The 24,811-nt window shown below is 38.1% G+C and overlaps 1 protein-coding gene across 2 annotated transcripts in view; it reads left to right on the forward strand.

Moving 5' to 3' along the window:
* The first annotated feature begins 686 nt into the window (after positions 1-686).
* Positions 687-24,811, forward strand: part of LOC105034502 (ferredoxin C 2, chloroplastic) — a 58,136-nt gene continuing 34,011 nt past the window's right edge. The window contains exons 1-6 of one of the 2 annotated variants that reach the window (XM_073248837.1): positions 687-1,080; positions 1,202-1,265; positions 1,973-2,061; positions 19,145-19,213; positions 19,365-19,409; positions 19,848-19,922. In XM_073248837.1, the coding sequence (XP_073104938.1) occupies positions 859-1,080; positions 1,202-1,265; positions 1,973-2,061; positions 19,145-19,213; positions 19,365-19,409; positions 19,848-19,892 (534 nt within the window). In that variant the 5' untranslated portion in view covers positions 687-858 and the 3' untranslated portion in view covers positions 19,893-19,922. Of the gene's footprint in view, positions 1,081-1,201; positions 1,266-1,972; positions 2,062-19,144; positions 19,214-19,364; positions 19,410-19,847; positions 20,117-24,811 lie in introns of those variants that run through there. The other variant, XM_010909693.3, reaches the window with a different exon arrangement.

Consider the following 24,811-nt stretch of genomic DNA (forward strand, 5'->3'; position numbering starts at 1 on the left):
CAATGAGGGAGACGACGATCCGTCATGGTGGGGGGGAGATGGAGGCTGGAGCTGCGGGCAAGTGACAGGATGAAGGAGCTATGGGCAAGTGGGGGGGCAGAGAAGTCATGGATAGGCGAAGGGAGATGGAGGAGCAGCGGGCAGGGGGCACATGCGGAGGAGCCACAGGTGGCGTTGAAGGAGGGGGTGGGAGAGGAGGGTTGGGTGGCAGATTTTTTATATTTTTTTGAGAGATAATTTTGTCTAAACTTTTTATTGCAACATTACCAAAGAAGTAATAATTTGGATAGCCACCCCTCCTCAAGGCTGTTTAGATTACCTTATGAGAGACAATATAGATTGCTAAGGCAATTTGAATTGTCATCCAAAAAATATATCAAATACAATAATTCAATGGGCCTACTTTAAATTGCTGCTGGTTATCAAATACAACCTTAGATCCGGACCTAGTTTGATTGGTGCAGGCTACCATATATCCATTTTGAGCTAAACAAATCCAATCATTCCATACCATATTATGAGACTCATTTTCTACTCTATCTATAATAATGATAAAATCTAATTATAACGAAAGTATCTACCTTGTTCAGACAACAGGACCTGCATGCTAGCAGGTTCGGTCGGGTCTTGATCGGACCATAGCATGCCCTCTGATAGTTTATATAGTAGACAGGCAGTGTGCGTGATTTGTTTGTGGAAGCGCTAGCAGTCCGGATTGGTTCCCCCCACATCCGCTTCGGGATAGCGTTGCGTGCCGTCGGCGTCTGGCTCTCGCACCGAGGCTGCAAAAGATAGTGCACACGGGGACGACGAAGAGGAAGATGGAAGGATATATTTAAGAGGTAAAAGCGAACGGTGATGGATCTCCGAATCCTTTGCTACAAGGGCCGAGGCTCTTTCCTCCTCGGTTCCTCTCCAAATCGGAATCGACTCCTTCCGAGACCAGCAAATGGTGACCACCACCACTCCAGCAGGAAAAGCCCCAAGAAGATCACATCCTCCTCCTCGCCCGTGCCAAGTCACCGCGTCACCGTCCACGACCGCCAGCGCGGAGTCGTCCACCACTTCGTGGTCCCCGAGGTATAATGATGCTTTCCAGTCCCACCGTTTTGATCGAATCAATCCCTCTTCTCTTCTTCGATGTTTCATTCAGGTCGGAAAACATCTTTAATTTTTTCTGGTTCTGGACTGAGAACTGCAGGATCAGTACATTCTCCACACCGCGGAAGCCCAGAACATCTCCCTCCCCTTTGCCTGCCGCCACGGTGCAGACTCCTTCCACGCCACTCCCAACCAATAGCATCTTAATTTGCTTCTTATGCCTCGTTTTGTTTATATGGTTATATTCTACTAGCGTGCATAGAATCCATGATTTAATAGAAGATATGGTGCTTTTTTGTGCTTCATATTTCAGCCTCCATGTGTCATTTACCCTGAATTGCTAATTGCAATGCAATCAGTGATGATTGGTCACCGTGAACCACTTTTCACCACACACACCCATTTATGCCATCTTTTATTGGAACCTTATGGCGTAAACCTCCTGAACTAGTTGAAGGATAAAAAGGAAATCCATAGCTGTAATGCATGATTAATGAATATTCACTTAGGTGTATCAATTAACATAGTAAAGCAACTCTTTCATCGGCCATCATGTACGAAACATTCAAGCTTTTCTCATGCCTTGCCACAAATGTGCATTCCTTAATTTAGCAAAGGATCCCATAAGAAGAAAAAAAAATAGTGTATATTTTCTGTTATTTGATATGCGCCTGATTCTTCTTTTGCTTCTATATCTTTCTACTCATACAACTTTTCTAAGAGGAATAAAACTAGAATGCTTGTCAATTTCTTGTAACAGAACTGGTATCTGCTTCGCCTGCATGTGTTACCATCAACTTCCTTCTCTTTCCAAAAAAGGATTCTGTTCTTTAATTGAGCATACTGACATCAGTTGAATTTCATTGACTAGGTTGCTGTACAAGCTGTGCAGTTCGGATAAAATCTGGTCAAATTAAACAACCTGAGGCTCTTGGAATATCTGCAGAACTGAAATCTAAGGTTGCTTTGCTTTCTCTCTTTTTTATTTTGTGAATCATTGTTGAAGTTTTCTGCGATTAACTGATATTTTCCTGTCTTATGTATCATGAACCTTTTGCATCATGACCTCAACCCTTTGCTACGAATATTATTATGTTTAATCTTGTGGTCCATGTCGCAAACTGCTTTTCTTTTCTGTTTTGTGGAGCAAAATTCTCATTTTCGAATGGATAACATATTATACATCAAAATCAAACATTATGAATCCGGACGGACATCACACAAACATCAGCATACCATTACATTTGAAGACTGAAGTCATATGCACTTATCCTTGAGAGGCTTTAAGATCATTATCACCAGATTTCTGTTCCTTTTTTCTGTCAAGCCACTGTTTATCTCGGATTTCTTCATTCAGTATGGACCAGTATATATCTGTGGAGTTGGACTTCCAACTGTATTCTCAAGAAAGACAAATCCAGCTACATTATACAGAGAAAGGAAATTCTGGCTAAGCTTTCACCTGGGAGAGCATAAAACACATGTCAGTTCAGGGAAAACTGACACCTTTTCCTCCGAACTTCTCATCAGAGAGGGATGTGTTCAATCTCCATAGAAACACTAAAAAAAAAAATTGGTTGATAAACCAAGTCAGGAGATGTTGGGCGTTCTTTTCTGATTTTGTCACACCCTCGGCCCGAGATCGCGAGCAGAAGGTCGCGGCAACCGCCACATACTTATGGAGAACTCTCTCCATAAGCATGCAAGGCATCTCATCACGATATCAATGCATCATAGCGGAATAAATTCAAATAATTATTATTTAACTTTAATTCAAGTAATTAAAACAAATATCTTACATCCAATAAAATTTTACTAAAAATAAAACAATAGATCTAAGTTCAATGAAGTTGACAATGCTAAATCTCGCCTCTAAAAGCTCTGTCCCAATATTTCTTCTCATGCTCGAAATTAATTATTTGAATCTGAAAAATAGAAAGAAAGGTAATGAGCTAGACAGCCCGGTAAGTAACAAACATCTCAACTAGATATTTCAGATATTATATAATTTTCAAGAACAATGTTGCAAATAAACATAAAAATATATTTCATGCTGATTTAATACAAATCCAATATTTTCAAATATTTACATATAATATAATCATAAATTCGATTCGATTCAAAACACTCGTAACTCAACAGTCTCGACTATGACCAACGTTTAACCCCCATTGGCGGGGTCCACAAACACCAATGCACAACCCCCACTGGTAGAGTCCACAAACACCAGCGCACAACCCCCACTGACAGGGTCCACTGAGTACCAACGTATAATCCCTATTGGCGGGGCCCACTGAAACATAGTTAGGCTGAGAGCATAAATCCGATCTGTATCAAAATACTTTGTATCATAATATATCATAAATTTTTCACTGAATATGTGCATAATCGACGTGCCATAATATTTCAAAAGTACTTTTTTTTCAAAACATAATTTCATAAATCATGCATAATTTCAGAGAATAATTATTTATTTTTAGAATAAATATGAAATATCTCGAGAAGATGATTCATTACTTACCTTTCACGGAGCACTGAATGAATAGATCGACTAACTTCTAGGAGATTCTTCAGTGCCTATTATCCAAAATTATATTTTTACATTAATTTTAATTCAAAAATTAAATCTAAACAAGTCCCAAATCAAAACCTCACTTAAAATCAGACTCTTCCCTAAACTCGATCAAAATCATCAAAATGAAGCCTTTCACTACGCTAATCTTTGAAGAATAACTTTGGAGAGAGAAATCCATCAAGAGAGAGAAACAATCTAGAGAGAGAAAATTCTAGAGAGAGAAAGTAGAGAGAGAAAGTCCAATTTCAGAGAGAGAAAATAAGAGTTCAGACTGAAAGAAGAGAGAAGAGAGAGAAACTCTCTCTCATTTTTTTTATTTTATTATTTATTTATTTATTTATTTATTTTATTTATTTCTTTTTTTCTTTTCTTTTCTTTTCTCTTTTTCTTCTTTTTCTTTTCTTTTCTTTTCTTTTCTTTTCTCTTTTTCTTCCTTTTTCTTCTTTTTCTTCTTTTTCTTTTCTTTTCTTTTCTTTTCTTTTCTCTTTTTCTTCTCGGGCTCCTTCCAGGCCGGAACAGGGGACCGACGGGTCCCCTCCTTTGCCGGGCCATTCAGGCCGCGGCTGCCACGGCGGAGGCCGGCGGTAGAGGGGGGCCACTCCCCCGGTTACGGAGAGACATGGCCGGCGGTCGATTACGATCGCCGGCGCCGGAAAATCCAAGGGAAAAGAGGCCAAAACAGAGGTCTCTTTTTCGACCAAAAATCGACGACACCTGTCGCCGGCAGTTGTGCACAAAGGCACGGGAAGAAGGGGAAAGAAGAGAGGAAGAGAAGGGAAACTCACTTCGGCCTCCGGTGACCCCACCGGCGAGCAATCACGACGAGAACAAGATGGGTGTCCGCAGCTCCAAATCGGGAAATCAGGGAGAAAGAGAGGGAAAGAGGGTCGATGATCGGCTTCTAAGGAAGGGGAAGGTCCTTTTATAGAGAACCCTAGGACTCCTGGTGGTCCTAGGATTCCGATCTTTGAGATTTGATCGGAGAAGAAGACTCCTACCGGGAGTCTTCTTCCCGATCCCTTGTTTCTCTCTATTTTTTTTTTTTTTTGGGCTTGGGTCTTGCTAGATGGGCTTGAGCTTTGGGCTATAACATTCTTCACCCCTAAAAAAAATTTTGTCCTTGAAATTTTTCATACCTGTCACCATTGTATTGGAAGCCTGTGCATTCTGTTGAGTAAGCGCATAAACTCTTCTCTGGGTTTTAGAAATCTGTCCACCACCCCTATGTTGTCCTTCATAAGTTCTTTGGCCAACTTAATTTTTTGTATTTAGCGGGTGGCTAGCAATTTTATGATCCATCTGACCACATTTGAAACAAGCACCTGTATTTCAATGGCAATTCCTGTCTGCATGATTTTTGCCACATCTGGAGCACTGCTTACTGTCAATCTATTGAGTCTTATTATCTATTGCTCCCTTAGCTGAACTTTTGATGTTTTTATTATTCTGCCCTTGTGTATCATTTGATTTTGCTCTCTTTCTTTGCTTTCTTTCCCTTTCCATGCGTTCTTCATTGACTTCTCTTTCAATTATCAGTGCTTTGTTTACCACATCTGCATAAGTTGTCAATTCATATAGAACCACTTGTTTTCGAATCTCAGTTCTCAGTCCCATCTCAAACTTGTGAACACGTTCTTGCTCACCATCCACTAATCTCGGAGCAAATTTTGCTAACTCTGTAAATTTTGCTTCATATTCAGTCACACTCATACCCTTTTGCTTTAAATAAATAAACTCTTGCTCTTTCTGGATCCTTATACTCCGAGGAAAATACTGATCATAGAATGCAATCCAAAATCTTTTCCAGGTAAGTATTTTGCCATCTTGTTCATACTTGCGCTGTAGTCGCTGACACCAGTTGTATGCTTCTCCTTGTAGTAAATAAGCTGCATATCGAATCTTTTTTTCATCAAGACACTCTTGGACAGCAAAGGCCTTCTCCATCTCCATTATCCAGTTATCAGCCTCCAAAGGTTTAGTAGTCCCCTTGAAAGCTGGAGGAGCAAGCTTTTTAAATTCTGAAATGTTGTTTCGTTGTACTGGTTGCTCTCCATGTTGTGGTGGTGGATGCTGATGTTGTTGTGTATCTCGTTGTATCTGCTGTTGTTCAAACATTTGCTGCTGTATTTGTTGTTGCGCTTGTACCATCCTGATTAGGGTCTACATTAACTAAGCCATATCTGGCTCCTGACGTGCTCTCGAAGTACTCCCATTAGGATCTACGACTCCCTCCTCCTGAGGGGTACCACTGGTCAGATGGGGAGTGCTACCATCCCATGGTTGTGATGTCTCTCTTGCAATTCCTTGAGTAGTTCTTGTCATTCCACGGGGAGGCATGATAACCTTGTAGTAGTAAAACCTTATTAGATTCATTTATCTATTTGTTATGATGGGTTTATTATGATGCTCATACTTTATCGTCCCAATATTTTTAATATTTACCCACCTATACTCATACTATGTCTAATTCTATGTGTCATAATTTATCCACTTATGCTCTGATACCATATTAATTGTCACGCCCCCGGCCCGAGATCGCGAGCAGGAGGTCGCAGCAACCACCGCATACTTATGAAGAACTCTCTCTATAAGTATGCAAGGCATCTCATCACGATATCAATGCATCATAGCGGAATAAATTCAAATAATTATTATTCAACTTTAATTCAAGTAATTAAAACAAATATCTTACATCCAATAAAATTTTACTAAAAATAAAATAATAGATCTAAGTTCAATGAAGTTAACAATGCTAAATCTCGCCTCTAAAAGCTCTATCCCAATATTTCTTCCCACGCTCGAAATTAATTATCTGAATCTGAAAAATAGAAAGAAAGGTAATGAGCTAGACAGCCCAATAAGTAACAAATATCTCAACTAGATATTTCAGATATTATATAATTTTCAAGAACAATGTTGCAAATAAACATAAAAATATATTTCATGTTGATTTAATACAAATCCAATATTTTCAAATATTCACATATAATATAATCATAAATCTGATTCGATTCAAAACACTCGTAACTCAACAGCCTCGACTATGACCAACGTTTAACCCCCATTGGCGGGATCCACAGAATACCAACGTACAACCCCCACTGGCAGGGTCCACAAACACCAGCGTACAACCTCCACTGGCAGGGTCCACTGAGTATCAACGTATAATCCCCATTGACGGGGCCCACTGAAATATAGTTAGGCTGAGAGCATAAATCCGATCTGTATCAAAATACTTTGTATCATAATATATCATAAATTTTTCACTGAATATGTGCATAATCGACGTACCATAATATTTCAAAAGCACTTTTCTTTCAAAATATAATTTCATAAATCATGCATAATTTTAAAGAATAATTATTTATTTTTAGAATAAATATGAAATATCTCGAGAAGATGATTCATTACTTACCTTTCACGGAGCACTGAATGAATAGATCGACTAACTTCTAGGAGATTCTTCAGTGCCTATTATCCAAAATTATATTTTTACATTAATTTTAATTCAAAAATTAAATCTAAACAAGTCCCAAATCAAAACCTCATTTAAAATCAGACTCTTTCCTAAACTCGATCAAAATCATCAAAATGAAGCCTTTTACTACGCTAATCTTCGAAGAATAACTTTGGAGAGAAAAATCCATCAAGAGAGAGAAACAATCTAGAGAGAGCAATTTCTAGAGAGAGAAAGTAGAGAGAGAAAGTTCAATTCCAGAGAGAGAAAATAAGATTTTAGACTGAAAGAAGAGAGAAGAGAGAGAAACTCTCTCTCATTCTTTTTTATTTTATTATTTATTTATTTATTTATATATTTTATTTTTTTTTCTTATTTTTTTTTTCTTTTCTTTTCTTTTCTCTTTTTCTTCTTTTTCTTCTTTTTCTTTTCTTTTCTTTTCTTTTCTCTTTTTCTTCTTTTTTCTTCTTTTTTCTTCTTTTTTCTTCTTTTTTCTTCTTTTTCTTTTCTTTTCTTTTCTTTTCTTTTCTTTTCTCTTTTTCTTCTCGGGCTCCTTCCAGGCCAGAATAGGGGACCGGCGGGTCCCGTCCTTTGCCGGGCCATTCAGGCCACAGCCGCCACGGTGGAGGCCGACGGTAGAGGGGGGCCACTCCCCCGGTTACGGAGAGGCATGGCCGGCGATCGATTGCGATCGCCGGCACCAAAAAATCCAAGGGAAAAGAGGCCAAAACAGAGGTCTCTTTTCCGACCAAAAATTGGCGACACCCGTCGCCGGCAGTCGCGCACAAAGGCACGGGAAGAAGGGGAAAGAAGAGAGGAAGAGAAGGAGAACTCACTTCGGCCTCCGGTGACCCCACCGGCGAGCAATCATGGCGAGAACAAGACGGGTGTCTGCGGCTCTAAATCGGAAAATCAGGGAGAAAGAGAGGGGAAGAGGGCCGATGATCGGCTTCTAAGGAAGGGGAAGGTCCTTTTATAGAGAACCCTAGGACTCCCGGTGGTCTTAGGATTCCGATCTTCGAGATTTGATCGGAGAAGAAGACTCCTACCGGGAGTCTTCTTCCCGATCCCCTGTTTCTCTCTATTTTTTTTTTTTGGGCTTGGGTCTTGCTAGATGGGCTTGGGCTTTGGGCTATAACAGATTTAGAATTCAAGCCCCCTTGCTGGATCATGGCAGTCTATCTTTTTCTTTTGTTTATTCTTGTATTAGATGGTAATTGACATTTATGGGTTCATTGAAGAGTGAAGCATGTGCATGGTGCCAATTAAGAAACAGGGGTCCAATATGTTGGAATTCGGAGTTTGGTGCATATATATGTATTTCAAAAAAATTATTTTTTAAACACCGCTGCGGAGAATAAGATTAAAATATTTTTAATCTGAATTATGCATGCATGAAAATATAAAATCACATGGATCTATCTTATGTACTGAAATTGATATATGCTGAAATTCAGATTGTGATCAAATCACATGCCTATTTTGCAATCCTTTTCTTTGAATCTGGATCTGGAAGAGAAGAAGTTCTTTCTTAGCCACACAAGCATCCGGTCTCTATGAGTATCCACTCGGGATCAGTCGGAACAGCCTTCTTTAATCTGAATTTTGATTTTCCAAAATTCAGCCTGCTGAATCTGAACGAAGCCTGGATTGCGATCAACACTTGATTTTTTTCTTTGATCTTCTTCTTCTCCTCTTCTCTAGAGTTTCTTCTTGCTTTGTGCTGCTACAAAATACCAGCAACCAGTAAACTATGGGACGCCCAACATCTTGAGCGTGGAACTCCTTGGGACTCGCATCCCAAGGGATGGGCGTGTAGAACGCCTAAGAGAAGAGGAAGGGAGAGGAAGAGAGGGCATGGGGAGAGTCTTTGGGTATGAGGGATTGTTGGTTTGGATGCTCTAGGAACCTTAGGGAGGTCCCTTTAAATAAATACAAGGATTGAATCCTATTCAATTACATAATACAAGTCCTACTTGCATTGGGTTTCCTATTAACTTAAGTGATCCAACTTATTTTAGGAGACCTTTTAGGAACCAACAATTGGAGCCCTTGCACCCATAATTAGACACCCCAAAACACACCTAAGAGATGCTACATAAGAAAACTAAAAACCCTCTAATCAATGGACATGTCCAACTTGATCAAATCAATGTCGCACCCAAAAATAACTATCAAGAAAATTAATTAGGGACTTGCATTCTTAATTAATATGATCCATAACCTTAAACACCCAATAATTGAAGTCTCATGAATCTTATTCATGTAGGTTATTAGCAGGTAATTAAGTTAGAATTATCTTATCAAATAAATAATTCCAATGAAAAGAGGAATTGGATCTAACCATGTGCTAGCAAGGTTATCATGAACCCAATGGGTTTCTCTAAATTCAATTAACACTTCATAAGCTCAATTACTTATTTCAGGCTTAATCTCTTTGTTGTGTGACCCCATAGGTTTAATTTTATCTGGTAGTGAGATATACAATGAGCCCTATCATTGTATCATTGAAATTTTTTTTCAATAGGTCCGAACAATTTCACTCTAACTCAGCAAGGATTGTCAATCCAGAATGATTCTAGTGAGCTCTCACAATCCACCAGTGACACCTAGCAGTATGTAGTGGCAACCCAGTAGAATTGAAATGAACCTTTAGGTATAGTTAACGTGTGATTCATTCTCTCTATCGTAAGTCCCGACTAGATGACAGATCATGGATAAATCGTCAAACCTCAATATCAGTCATATGATAGATTCGATTAGCTCAAGTCTAGTTGTGACTTCTGTGAAAACTCTTTTCCATCAATCATACTACTATAATCATAGATTCTTGGACTTAGTCTTTCAAATTCTATAGAACTACTCCTCTCTATCAAAGTCGATAGATTCTATTTTGATGCGCATCCCACTTCTACAGTGGACTAACTGTTGCCAATATTTACTACAAGGGTTCATTGAGATCCATATTTATGTATCAATCAAACTTCAGCAGCCTCACTGCGAGCAGCAGTACCATTTCAAGTCAAAGGACCAATCACATAACTACAGCATCGAGATAATCACTGACGATCAAATAGAAATCTAAGTGATCTCTCATATGATTATACTCAGTACTAGTTATTCTCTAACAACCATCTGTACTCATCATCTTGTGTCTCTACACAGTAGATCAGAGACTCATATATCTTGAAGGAAGCGATTTGTGTGCCAGTCTATCCGAATTTATCACCGTCCTCATGATGGTCCTATGATCGAAAGTATTTAGGAATTAAATACATGTCTCTGATTCTCAACACTTTGAGAATATGTATCGAAACTAATTCCATGGACGATTCAAGGACACATCGCACTTGAATGAAAAAGAAATTACCCTTTTATTGATCATATCAATATATTAAGTACAAAATTATGCCCTAGAATTATTACAATATGTCAGCCATATTGGCTTGTAAGATATATATCTAACAATCTCCAATTTGGACTAAAATCAATTGGCCACAAATTTAAGTTTCATCTTCTTAAGGTGGACTTTCATTTTTGGTTGGTTCAATTGCTTAGTCAGCAGATCTACCACGTTGTCCGTGGAGCCTACTCTTCGTATCTCGATATATTTTTTTCGAGGTAGTCACGTATGATATGAAAATGTCGCTCGATGTGCTTAGACTTTTGATGAGACCTCAGCTCTTTAGCAAGTGATATGGCTTCATTGTTGTCGCAATACAGTGGTATGGCATCCGATGTCATAACCCCAAGTTCCGCAACGAACTTTTTGAACCAGAAGCCTTCCTTTGCAGCATCCGAAGTAGCGACATACTCAGCCTCCGTAGTCGAATTCGCTATAATGGGTTGTTTGAAACTTTTCAATTAACTGCACCATCATTGCAAACGAACACGTACTCTGATGTAGACTTTCTATCATCAGGATCAGACATGAAGTCTAAATCAGTATAGCCCTCGACTCGCAACTCAGAATCACCTTCAAAAATCAAGAACAAATCCTTAGTCCTTCTTAAGTACTTAAGGATGTTCTTCACGGCTATCCAGTGCTCCTCGTCTGGATTCGACTAATACCTGCTCGTGACACTCACGACAAGGATAATATCAGATTGAGTACATAGCATGGCATACATGAGGCTTCTTATAGTTGAGGCATAAGAAATCGTACTCATGCGCTGTATCTCCTCAGATGTGGTCGGACACATCGTCTTGTAGAGACTAATACCATGCTTAAGAGGTAAGAGACTTCTCTTGGAGTTTTTTATGCTAAATCTCTTCAGCACCTTCTCTATATACAGCTTTTGTAACAGACCAAGCATCCATTTAGGTCTATCCTTATAGACCTTTATTCTGAGAATATAGAATGCTTCCTTTAGGTTTTTCATGAAGAATTCTTTGGACAATAATCTTTTGACTATGATCAGCATGAGAATGTCATTCCCAATAAGGAGAATATCATCCACGTATAATACGAGGAAGGTGATCGCAATCTCACTGACCCTCTTGTACACACAAGGTTCCTCTTCATTTTTTATGAAATCAAACGATTTGATTGCCTCATCAAAATGATGGTTCCAACTTTGGGAAGCCTATTTTAATCTGTATATGGACCTTTACAGCTTGCAAACTCTGTGATCACCATCACCAAATGTGAAACCCATAGGCTGCTCCATCTAGATATCTTCCTCAAGATATCCATTCAGGAAAGTAGTTTTTACATCCATCTACAAGATTTCATAATTATAGTAAGCCACAATAGCAAACAAAGTGCGGATGGATTTCAGCATGGCTACGGACGAGAAGATTTCTTAATAGTCAATGCCCTCACGTTGACTATAACTTTTACCATAAGCTTAGCTTTATAGGTCTCTACCTTACCATCGGCATCTATTTTTCTTTTATAAATCTATTTACACCCAATGGATACGATGCCCTTAGGTGGATCTATTAAAGTCCAGACTTAGTTCGAATACATCAAGTCAATTTCTAACTTCAAGCATCTAATCATTTCTCGAAATTGATGTCATACATCATCTTGTCAAAGGTATTAGGGTCATCACTATGACCTCTATCTCCTATAAGAAATATTTCCTTTATTTCCTCCGTAAGCATATTTATGTACCTTTCAAGAGGTCGGGAGATCCTGCTAGATCTACAAGATGGTAAAGAAACATCAACTATTTGCTTATGGACTATGGATTTTTGAGGATCTATAGCTCTGGGCTCTTCAAAGACTCTCTTCGAGCTCCACTAACCTCCCACTACCGTCATCCTAGATAAACTATTTTTTTTCAAATACAATATTTCGACTCACAATCACATTATGATCTTATGAAAAATAGTAGTATCCTATGAATTCTTTTGGATACCCTATAAAGCGAGCTATAATAGATCTATCCTCTAGCTTATCCGTTATCTGTCTCTTGACATAGGTCGGACATCCCCAAATCTTGAGAGAACCTAGACTCGGCTTCTTATTGAATCATATCTCATACGGTGTGGTAGGAATAGACTTTGATGGAACCCTATTCAACAAGTGAATGGCAGTTAACAAGCCATGTCTTCAAAAAAATAAAGGTAGATCAGTGAAGCTCATCATGGATCGGATCATATCCAATAGGATCCTATTCCTCCTTTTGGATATTTCATTGAGTGGAGGCGTTCCAGGAGGGGTCTATTGAGAGACTATACTATTGTCCTTAAGATATTTCAAAAATTACCGACTGAGGTATTCATCTCTTCGATCAGATCGAAGAATCTTAACGGATTTGCCTGTTTGTTTTTCTACATCATGCCTAAATTTTTTGAACCTTTCAAAGGCCTCAGACTTATGTTTTATCAGATACACATATCCGTACCTATACAAATCATCGATAAAGATAATGAAGTATAATCACCCCTGATCTGCACATCAAATGACCCACACACATCGATGTGTACGAAGGCAAGTAACCCTATGGCCCTTTTTCCATGTCCTACAAAGGGCAACTTGGCCATCTTTCCTTGAAGGCAGGATTCGCAAGCTGGATACGACTCTGGATTAAGAGAGCCAAGGATCCCTTCCTTCTTCAGTCTGTTTATCCTGTCCTCTCCAATATGGTCTAGTCTATGGTGCCATAAGTACTTTTGGTTAATTTCATCTTTGGATCTCTTTTGACCAACGACACTTACTATTTGCTCGTTTAGGTTCACATTCGCATCAACATGCAAGTGATAAAGACTGTCAATTAAAAGATCTCGTACAATAAATTTATTTCGTAAATAAATAGAACAAAAATCTTTATTGAAACAAATTTCAAAACCTTCCTGTGTTAGCATAGATACGGAAATCAAATTCCAACTAGCTACAGGAACATAATAACAGTCTTTTAAATCTAATCTAACACTAGACGGTAATCGAAGAGGGTAAGTGCCAATGGCCTCTGTAGCAACCTTTACTCTATTGTCGATTCGAAGGATCATGTCACCTTTCCTCAACCTTCTACTTTCTATCAAATCCTGCACTGAGGTACATATATGAGTACTCGAGCCAGAGTCCAATACCTAACTAGAAGTAGAAGAAACATAAGGTTAGATTCAATTACGAGCATACCTTCAGAAGATTTATTATCTTTTTTAGTCTTTAGTCTCTTTAGGTATTTAGGACAGTTCCTTCTCCAGTGGCCTTCAGCATGACAGTGGAAATACTTTTCCTTTACCTCGACCGCCTTTGGACCATTCTTCTTCGGTTTGCTCTTTCTTTTGCTTTTTCGCAGATTTAAAATCTTTTTCCTTCCAGTAGACTTTCTCTTGGAAGAAGAAGTCTGCTCCACAGTAAGAACAGTGTCCCTTGAACTCTTCAAGGTACCCTCCGTGGTGACCAACATGTTGACAAGTTCGAGAATAGTGCAGTCAAATTTGTTCATATAAAAATTCACAATGAATTGACTGTATGAACTGGTCAGGGATTGAAGGATCAGATTTATCTAGAATTCCTTTTGCATTTCTAGTCCAAACTTCCCAAGCTCCTCAATGTCCTTGATCACTATCATACAGTGCTCATGGACAGACTGTCCTTCGCACATCTTCAGATTGAAGAATCTTTTGGATACTTCGAAGCATGCAGTACGGCTCTGCTCACCATACAACTCTTGTAGGTGAGTGATCATGGCCCAGGCAGTAGACATATGCTCGTGCTGGCTTTATAACTTGTTTGACATAGACGCCAGTACATAATACTTGATCCAACTGTCTTCATCCGTTCACTTCTCAAAAGTAGCTCTTTGCTCAGTAGTAGGACAGTTTGGTAGCATTACGGGATCCTGATCGAAAATATGGCTTAACTTTTCTGAGGTCAAGACAATCCTGAAGTTTCTGAGCCAGTCTTTGTAATTGGTACTAGTCAAACGATTGGTTTTAAGAATGCGGGCTAGAGGGTTTGAGGCTGATATCGTGGCTTAACTGTGAGAGTAAAAATTCAAGTTAGACTTTTATACTTAATGTTTATATTTACTTCTAGAGATTTTAAGATGCAAACAATAGCTCCCATTAATTTATTGGATCCCTCCACTCTCCGAGAAGAAAACAAAAATCCTAACATGATAAAGGATTTCTACTGGGTACTGCGGTCCCACTGATGGCATGCACCTCACCTAACAGTTATTGGTAACATGCACACCGATGCGTAAGCAACTCTTTGTCCAGATGCTTCACTAAGCATATTGCAGCGACTTGACCTCTAAATCATGTGGGCTCATCTAACAGTTATTGTCTACATTTTTTAGTTAAACTCAATCCACCATTCACAAGCAGGTGCAAGGCCGTTATTGGTCTCTCACCTAATAGTTATTAGGTCTAACCCCATCCTTATCTTAGAGCAACTCTTTGCTAATAGAGTGGTTGCGTGTTCTCAATGCAACTGAACCACTGTGACTAATCGAAAACAATCAACGTCGGTAGCACCTCCGCACATCTACAATGGTGGAAGACCTGTGGATTTAATATTTGTGGAGAAGTTTAGGTTTAGATCTCATCTAATCAGTCATCATATGATCGATCTAGCTGGTATGGGCTAAATCAGATTGCTAAGTAACCTAATTCAAGACCCAATCTTTCAAATTGGCCAAGTAAATGGAGATCGATGAGAGTCTCCCATTGTCTTCCTAAGACACCAATAAATTGATCAAGTCGGCTAACAGAACCAATTAAATAATCATGTTTCATTAACTTGCCTTAAACACCAATAGGTTGATTGATCAGAATTGGTTAGCACTAGTGAATCAGGCTCAAACCAGCGAGCCAAATTAGTTCCTTAGGTTAATTGATTCTACATATGGGATTCAAATGATTTGATCAATAATAATTATATGATCATAAACTTAATTGATCTGACCCTTGTCATCACTTGACTCGGTATGATCAATTATTTAATCGAGTTAGACCCATATGACTCAAATCAAAAACCTTAAATACAATCCTATTACATGACCTAATTTATGATTTTCTTATGACAAAAATTCTCTTGTACAAACACAAATTTTAGATTCTAAAATCATATTTCAAATCTAAATTTATTGCATAACAGTAAATTTTAAAATATGAAAATAATTTTCAGATTTTAGCATACAAACATATATCAAATATATGCATATAAAATCAGATCTAAACAAAATTTCAGATTTAAGTATGATATCATATATCTTATATACTAATCATAGATCAGATTAAAAGCATATTTATGATATAAATGTATAATCATATATCACATATGTAAATCAAAATTCAAATCATATAAAAATTTCAGATTTTATGCATGCATCTATATATCACATGAATATGAACTAGAACTCTTTGTAGATCAAAATTTAGATCTATACATGCAATTACATATCAACTATATGTTTTGAAATTAAATGCAAAATCAAATTTTAGATTAGAAGATCCATCTATACATCTCATATATTAAGAAAAAATCTAATTTTAAATTTTTTTCAAAAATATGTATATCAAAATTTAGCAAATAAAAATCCATGACTCTGATACCATTGTTAGAATTCGAGATTTGGTGCATGTATATGTATTTCAAAAATTTTATTTTTCAAACATTGCAGCGGAGAATAAGATTAAAATATTTTTAATCTGAATTATGCATGCATGAAAATATAAAACCACATAGATCTATCTCATATGCTAAAATTGATATATGCTGAAATTCAGATTGTGATCAAATCACATACCTATTTTGCAATCTTTTTCTTCGAATCTAGATCTGAAAGAGAAGAGATTCTCTTTTAGCCACACAAAAGTCCGACTTCTATGAGTATCCACTCAGGATCAGCTTAGAACAGTCCTCTTTAATCTGAATTTTGATTCTCCAAAATTTAGCCTGTTGAATCTGAACGAAGTCTGGATCGTGATCAACGCTTGATCTTTCTCTTTGATCTTCTTCTTTTCCTCTTCTCTAGAGTTGCTCCTTGCTTTGTGCTGCTACAAAATACTAGCAACTAGCAAATTGTGGGACACCCAACACTTTGGGCGTGGAACTTCTTGGGACTCGTGTCTCAAGGGATCAGCATGTAGAACGCCCAAGAGAAGAGGAAGGGAGAGGAAGAGAGGATGTGGGGAGAGCCTTTGGGCATGAGGAGCTGCTGGTTTGGATTCTCCAGGGACCTTAGGGGAGGTTTCTTTAAATAGGCACAATGATTGAATCCTATTCAATCACATAATACAAGTTTTACTTACATTGGGTTTTCTATTAATTTAAGTTATCCAACTTACTTTAGGATACCCTTTAGGCGCCAACAATTAGAGCCCTTGTATCCATAATTAGATACTCCAAAATACATCTAAAAGACATCCCATAAGAGAACTAAAAGCCCTCTAATCAATGGACATGCCCAACTTGATCAAATCAAAGTGGCGCCCAAAAATAACTATCAAGGGAATTAATTAGGGACTTGCATCCTTAATTAATATGATTCATAACCTTAGACATCCAACAATTAGAGTCTCATGAATCTTATTCATATAGGTTATTAACAGGTAATTAAGTTAAAATTATCTTATCAAATAAGTAATTCTAACGGAAAGAGGAATTGGGTCCAACTATGTGCTAGCAAGATTATAATGAATCCAATGGGTTTTTCTAAACCCAATTGATACTTCATAAGCTCAATTACTTATTCCAAACCTAATCTCTTTGTTATGTGACCCCATAGGTTCAATTCTATCTGATAGTGAAATATACAATGATCTTTATCATTATATTATTGAAATTTTTTTCAATGGGTTAAAATAATTTCACTCTAATTCAGCAAGGATTGTCGATCCAGAATGATCTTAGTGAGCTCTCACAATCCACCAGTGACACCTAGCAGTATTTAGTGACAATCCAGTAAAATTGAAATGAACCTCTAGGTGTAGTTAACGTATGATTCAGTCCCTCTATCGTGAGTCCCGACTAGATAGCAAATCATGGATAAATCGTCAAATCTCAATATTAGTCATATGATAGATTCGATTAACTCAAGTCCAGTTGTGACTTCTATGAAAACTCTTTTCCATCAATCATACTACTATGGCTATAGATTTTTGAACTTAGCCTTTCAAATCTCATAGGACTACTCCTCTCTTTCAAAGTCGATAGATCCTATCTTGATGCGCACCCCATTCCTACAGTGGACTAACTGTCGCCAACATCTACTATAAGGGCTCATTGAGACTCATGTTTATGTGTCAGTCAAACTTCAGTAGCTTCACTGCGAGCAGCAGTACTATCTCAAGTCAAAGGATCAGTCGCACAACTACAACATCGAGATAATCACTGATGATCAAATAGAAATTCAAGTGATTTCTCATATAGTCATGCTCAGTATTCGTTGTTCTCTAACAACCGCCCGCACTCGTCATCCTGTGTCTTTACATAGTAGATCAGAAACTCATCTATCCTGAAGGAAGCAGTTTGTACACCAGTCTATCTGGATCTATCATCATTCTCGTGATGATCCTATGACTGGGAGTATTTAAGAATTAAATACGAGTCTCTAATTCTGAACACTTTGAGCATATGTATCGAAACTAATTCCATGGACAATTCAAGGACACATCACACTTGAATGAAAAAGAAATTATCCTTTTATTGATTATATCAATATATTAAGTACAAAATTGTGTCTTAGAATTATTATAATGTATCAGCCATATTAGTTTCTATGGCATACATCTAACACAATACACATTTGAAATCTTTGATTAGATAAATAGGCCCTTTAGCTAACCTGCCATCCAAATTATTTGCCTCCCCATTCTGAAATCAGAATATTTCAAAAAAAAATCACTAAACTGTCATTATAAAAGGAAAAACTCACTTTGTTTTGGTATCCTTACATAACGCCAGAATTCTGAAATAATTTCCATTTGATCAAGAGCACTATTAGGCTTTTTACGGGGCCAACCACCTAGTATCATTTTCTTATTTCTGTGTTTTTTACTGAATTAAGCCAACTTCCAGGCAATACTGCACATGTTGCTGTTTATAGTGAAGAATATCATCATGGTTAAGAAATTTTCCAGCTTTTCTATATTAATTTGCTCCTATAAATTTCTAACAAGTATTAGCATAGAACTTTTAGAGATCATTGCAGACTTATTGTTCGATGTATCGTAGGGTAAATTGTTTCAACTCTGGTTGATACTTTTCTAAAATATTGGGAATTCATTACATCTAGATCTGTAATAATTGGCATGACATATGAGACAACTAAAATTGCATGAATTATAAATAGTATGATTAACATTTCATAGCCCATATGGTCAGCCTGTAGATAACAAGCTTATTTGGAAATTTTGAAAGATACTCATTTATATTATGTTACTTTACAATTTTGAATACATGTTAGAGTCAAAGTGATAATCACTATGATTTTCTTCCTCATTTTGTTACTTTTCTGTTATTTTTGATGATCCATTTCTGTGTCCCTTCAGCTAATTATATTGAAGAGATTTACAAGAACTAGTGTGTTCACTACTCTTTTCAGGGTTATGCATTACTTTGTGTGGGCTTCCCATCTTCTGATATTGAAGTTGAAACTCAGGATGAGGATGAGGTATGATATTTCAAAGCAAGACTCATCATGACTATTAAAAATAGAACTCCAAGAGAGTGAACCAATAAACTCTTTCTTTTTTTCTAAATATCATGGACAGTTTAGACTATGCCATGATATCAGTTAAATATAACTTCCCTTTCCTTTGTAGGTTTACTGGCTTCAATTTGGACGATATTTTGCACGGGGACCTATTGTGAGTTTTCTCAGCCTTCTTTTTGATGAGAGGGACAGTTAGATTGAGGAAAAAGAAAAATCAGAATTAAGATTTTAGTGTATGCATATGCACATGCTAGCGTTAACATGCGACTTTCTTTGAATTTGCTTGGAACTTTCTCATGTTATCTGAACAGCCAAGGAAATGCTGCTTGCCATGTTTTTTTTCTTCCCTTTCCATCTTCAACGGGATGACCTTGTCAATTGTCATGTCCCGGGAACACATTACATCCTTGATATTACAGCTGCAACACATATACCAAGCTAAAATTAGACGTGATTTGTGTGTGTTATTGTTTTTGCAGCACATAATATCAATTCTATATTACTTGCTGTCAAATTTACATGTTCCACAGCATTTTGTGAACAGTCCACTGATTTTAGTTCTTGATCAATTAATTATTGGCTCAACATGCAGGAAAAGGATGACTATGCACTGGAGCTGGCCATGGGCGATGAATGATTCAAAGCAGAGTCTAGCCTTTATCCAAAGGCAAGCAGTTTTACCCTCCTCCACCAAGCCATTTCATTCTTTCCCTTCCTACATTACTGGTCAACAGCTGTATTTAGTTTTAGTATTCTTGGGGACTTTTCTCATCTTTGTTGGTTATGTGCTTTATTCTGTAGTCAATCACTCAATAGGAAAGTGAAATCAAAACAAAATGTTCGAAGATTGCATTTTCACAAGACATTGAAGTTCACATGATGTGGCTTCCTATGGAGCAAAATTCTACTATTTTAAAACAGCCACCAAGATACCCTGGAACATTAGACTTATAACTTGCAATGTGAAGGGTCGCTTGATGTTGCATAATGGAAAAATCACTGAAACATAAATAATGGAGTTAGTTGTACTATAAAAGTGAGAAGCTAGTGTTTTTATTAGATGAATGGAACTTTAGTAGGATGAGAAAAGGGTTGCCCAAGATATACCTCTATGTGATCGTATGTTTTATTTTTATCTATGGTACAAAGAAAAAGTTCATGTATTTAGCAATGTCTATTATAGATATTAGGTACCTGGGAGGGGCTTTTAGGTTTTGGGAGTCGATTCTTTTATGAATAATGCTAAGAAAGTTGAAATGATTAAAATGTTAGGTCATCTACATGTCAATGCACGTAAGATGAGCATAGGGATGTTAGAGTTTGATGTGGATGCAGTCTGATCTAAGCAAATTAAAGAACATATAACTCACACAATTAAGTCATTGAGAATTTATATATAATTAGCAAACATCTGAGACATGCTACAAAGAGGAGTTTGGTTTTACAAGAAAAGGGTCTAAAAGGATTGGGAGGAACAAAGACCTAACCAACTCAAATGGACATATCAGTTGACAAGATCTGATAGATGACAAATGTCTTTTTTGAACCATGGTTCGTCAAAATGGTATTGGAGCTCAAACCAGCTAGCGACCATGCTATTCTAGGGTGAACTGAAAGAGGGAGAGAGAGGATGAGAGAGAAAGGGTGGGAGAGGGACCTAACCAACTCAAATGGACATATCAGTTGACAAGATCTGATAGATGACAAATATCTTTTTTGAACCATGGTTCGTCAAAATGGTATTGGGGCTCAAACCAGCTAGCGACCATGCTATTCTAGGGTGAACTGAAAGAGGGAGAGAGAGAGGATGAGAGAGAAAGGGTGGGAGAGGGAGGATGAGAGAGAGGGAGAGGTTGAGGCCTCCAAAGATCTTCGAAGGGAGACGTAACTTGGCGATGAACACCTAAAGTGGGGGGGGAGGGGTGGTTGGGGCAAGAGGATCTCTGCATGGAGTCTTTAAAATAGTCACAAACCCAAGAGATTAGAGCTTAGGCAATGAAAAACTTTTGGCAACAAGAAGGTTGGGTGGCAGCCATTTTGTAGTGCCTCTTATTTTCCTAATCCAAGTTGGATTTATACAGGGCTTCAACTCCTAAATCTCGGGAAGCAAGGAGATCTAGAAATCCACTATTCAAGAGGACTAACACTAGATGGAGAACTCCTAAACCAAGGAGAAAGTGGGCAGCCACAAGAAAGGGGGGCGACAATGGCAAGGTGCCAACTCCAAAACCCTAGGGTGGCCTGGGTTTTCTTCTCCTTTCTTGAAGGTGATGGCTATGGTTTTGAGAGGGAGAGAGCTTAGGATGTGAGAAAGGTTAGAGAGGGAGAGAAGATGTCAGGGAGAATAGGTTTTAATTGATTTATTACATGTAAAACTAATTATATCATGTATATATATACAATTGGTCAACTTGATCCAAACGAAAAACTCCCGATGGCTAAACCACATGTGATTGCACTCACCTAAGCCTATGTACACTCATGTCTTATGTGCTCTCATCCTCTTTGGACCTAAACCTAGTCCAAAAATGGATTAACCTCTTAAGACCCATGTCTCCTGGGCCTCAAAATCGTAGAGAGCTGACTGCCTCCACCCTAGAGTCCAAAATAGCCCTAGAACTTCCATGAATGCTTCATGGACTTCAAATCATGGTCTTTTTCTTGACCATTTGAGGCTTGAGAGCACCACACTTGAGTCTACAATCTTCATTTTGATACTCTAAAGCTATTGTAAAATTAGATCTATCCATCAGGCCTATCAGCACTATACACTTGTGAAAGTTGTCCCTCGAAAGAGTCTTCGTAAGTGCATCAACTGAATTATCCTTTATATGAACTTTGACCAGCTCCACCTCATCTTTTTCTACTAGCTCTTTAATCCGGTGATATTTGATATCAATATGCTTGATCCTTACATAATAGACAAAGTTCTGAACCAACAACAGTACACTTTGACTGTCGCTATGCATCTTGACAGCTCCCTATTCAAACCCCATTTTCGAAGTCAATCCTTTCAGTCACAATGCTTCTTTCACTGTCTCCGTAATGTCGATATACTCCACTTTGGTTGTAGATAATGCCATGATGGGTTGCAAGCAGGATCTCCAAGAGACCAGACCCCCATTCAACTTGAACACAAATCTTGTGGTAGCATGCCTTGTGTCCACGTCTCCTTCAAAATCCATATCCACGAACCTAACCATCTGACCCAAAGCCTCTATGGATATGTTGGAGCTTTTCATAAACACCACCTTGCTGCCCATAGTAGATACCGACTCCAACTGTGCCGACCAAATACCTAAAGATATCTTTCAGTGCTCCTTAATGCTCCTTGCCAGGCTTCGCCATGAACCTACCGACCTGACTGATTGCATGGGTAAGATCTGACCTACAATACACCATTGCATACATAAGACTTTTCACACCTAAAGCATATGGTATTCTCTCCATCTCCTCAGCCTCCATCTCGGTCTGGGGTGACAGACTTCGAAAGATTGATATGACCGATTAGTGGTAATGCTGTCGGTTTCGCATTCTTTATGCCAAATCTCTCCATCACCTTTCAAATGTAATCCCCTTGTGATACATGCAGCAACCCTTTGATTCTATCTATGAGAATTTTCATGCCTAGGATCTTCTTTGCAAGATTCAAATTCATCTCAAACTCCTGAGATAAGGCTGCCTTCAAGTTCTGCACTACCCTTCTACTCCTATATGCTATTAGCATGTCATTCACATACAAAAGTAAATAAAGTCTAGACTCATCCTCAAGTGTCTTGACATACACACAAGGATCATATTCGTACCTAGAAAGTTCGATGCTCCTTACATAAGAGTCGAAATGTTTGTACCACTTCTTTGACGACTGCTTCAATCCATACAATGACTTATATAGCAAACAAATCTTCTCTTCTGATCCTGGCTCCCAGAACCCCTTTGACTGCTCTAGATAGATCTCCTCCTCTAAATTTTCTTGAAGGAAGGCCGTCTTCACATCCATCTGCTCTAATTTCAAGTCTTGTTCAGCCACAAGCGACAATAGCATTCGAATTGAAGTATGGCGCACAATAGGAGAGAAAACCTTTGAGTAGTCCACTCCTCTCTATGAGTACTCTTTGGTTACAAGCCTAATCTTGTATCTTACTCTATCTTACTCTGAAGGTGTCTCCTTTCTAGTAAAAATCTATTTGGAGCCAATAGGTCAAGTATCTCTAGATAGATCCACCAGCTACCATATTTGATTCTTCCTAAAAGACTCCATCTCCTCCATCATGGCCTGCATCCATGATTCTATGTCTAAACTTTTCATAGCCTCTTGATAGTTCTCTGGATCTCCATTGACAGTAATGGGAGCATAAGAGACGATCTCATCGATGCCAAAATGAATTGGTTTGCGGATGGTGCACTGAGGTTTGTGCAAAGCCACCTCATTGTACTATGCCGCAAGTTCGGCATGCATGGCTTGGTTTGCACTTCTTCCTAGATTGATGGTTCTCCTTTCTAGTCCTCCACATGTGTGGGCATGTTTTTTCCTTGCTCCACCTCAAAATAAATATGTTTAGAGCTAGAAGTTGAAAGTACATCATCTGATTGTGAAAGCTGTCCACTGCTATCCTGTTTGACCTTCTTAGCACCATCTACACTCCTTTGCTTCTTGAAGATGCTCTTCTCATCAAAAATAATATTCCTACTGATTGTAGACTTCTGAAAATGAGGATCCCATGGTAAGAAGCCCTTGACTCCTTATGGATATCTGAAGAAGATTAGCTTCTGCAACTTCAGATCCAATTTACTCTTTTTGGTTGTCTCTACATGTACATAGATAGGGCAACCGAAAATCTTCAGGTGGCCAAGCTCTACCTTCTTCTTTCTCCAGATCTCCTCTAGAATTTTTCTTTTGAGCTTGCTATGAGGGGACCTATTAACAAGAAAATAAGAAAAGGTTATAGCGTCACTCCAAAAAAGCTTGGGAAGTGATGCTTGCAGCCTCAAGCTCCTAGCTTTTTCTACAAGTATGTGGTTCATCCTTTCTGCCACATCATTTTGTTGGGGAATCATCCTTACTGTGAGATGTGTAGGAACCAGATCTAGGGTTTCAGAGTTAGATCTTGAAACTTTTTCAAGATCATACAGCGGAAGACTAAAATAAATCAAAATTTATTTTCTAAAACCAGAGAATCCCTAGATCTAAGATCCTATTACATGATTATTACATAGCATTAAATCAGAAATTAAAATATATAAATATAGCATGAACCACATGTTGAACATATCAATATGTTTCTATACCACATCTAATGTATGTATTAAACAATAGATCAGATCTATTACCTTGCAAGTTAGACGCTCTAACCTCGCTGATCCGGGCTTAAGGATGATGTTGCAAGCCGCACATGCGTTCGGCCTCTAGGAGTCGTTCACATGAGCCCACGAATCTCGATCAGAAGTCCTGCTTCAGGAAATCAGCACAGTATACTAGTACTGCGCTGATCCTTCTTTGATGGTTGATCAGGTGCCTCCTTCTTCTTGATTTGGACTCTTCCAAAGATGAAAAGT

This window comes from Elaeis guineensis, chromosome 14 (genome assembly GCF_000442705.2).
Source record: "Elaeis guineensis isolate ETL-2024a chromosome 14, EG11, whole genome shotgun sequence".
NCBI lineage: Eukaryota > Viridiplantae > Streptophyta > Magnoliopsida > Arecales > Arecaceae > Elaeis > Elaeis guineensis.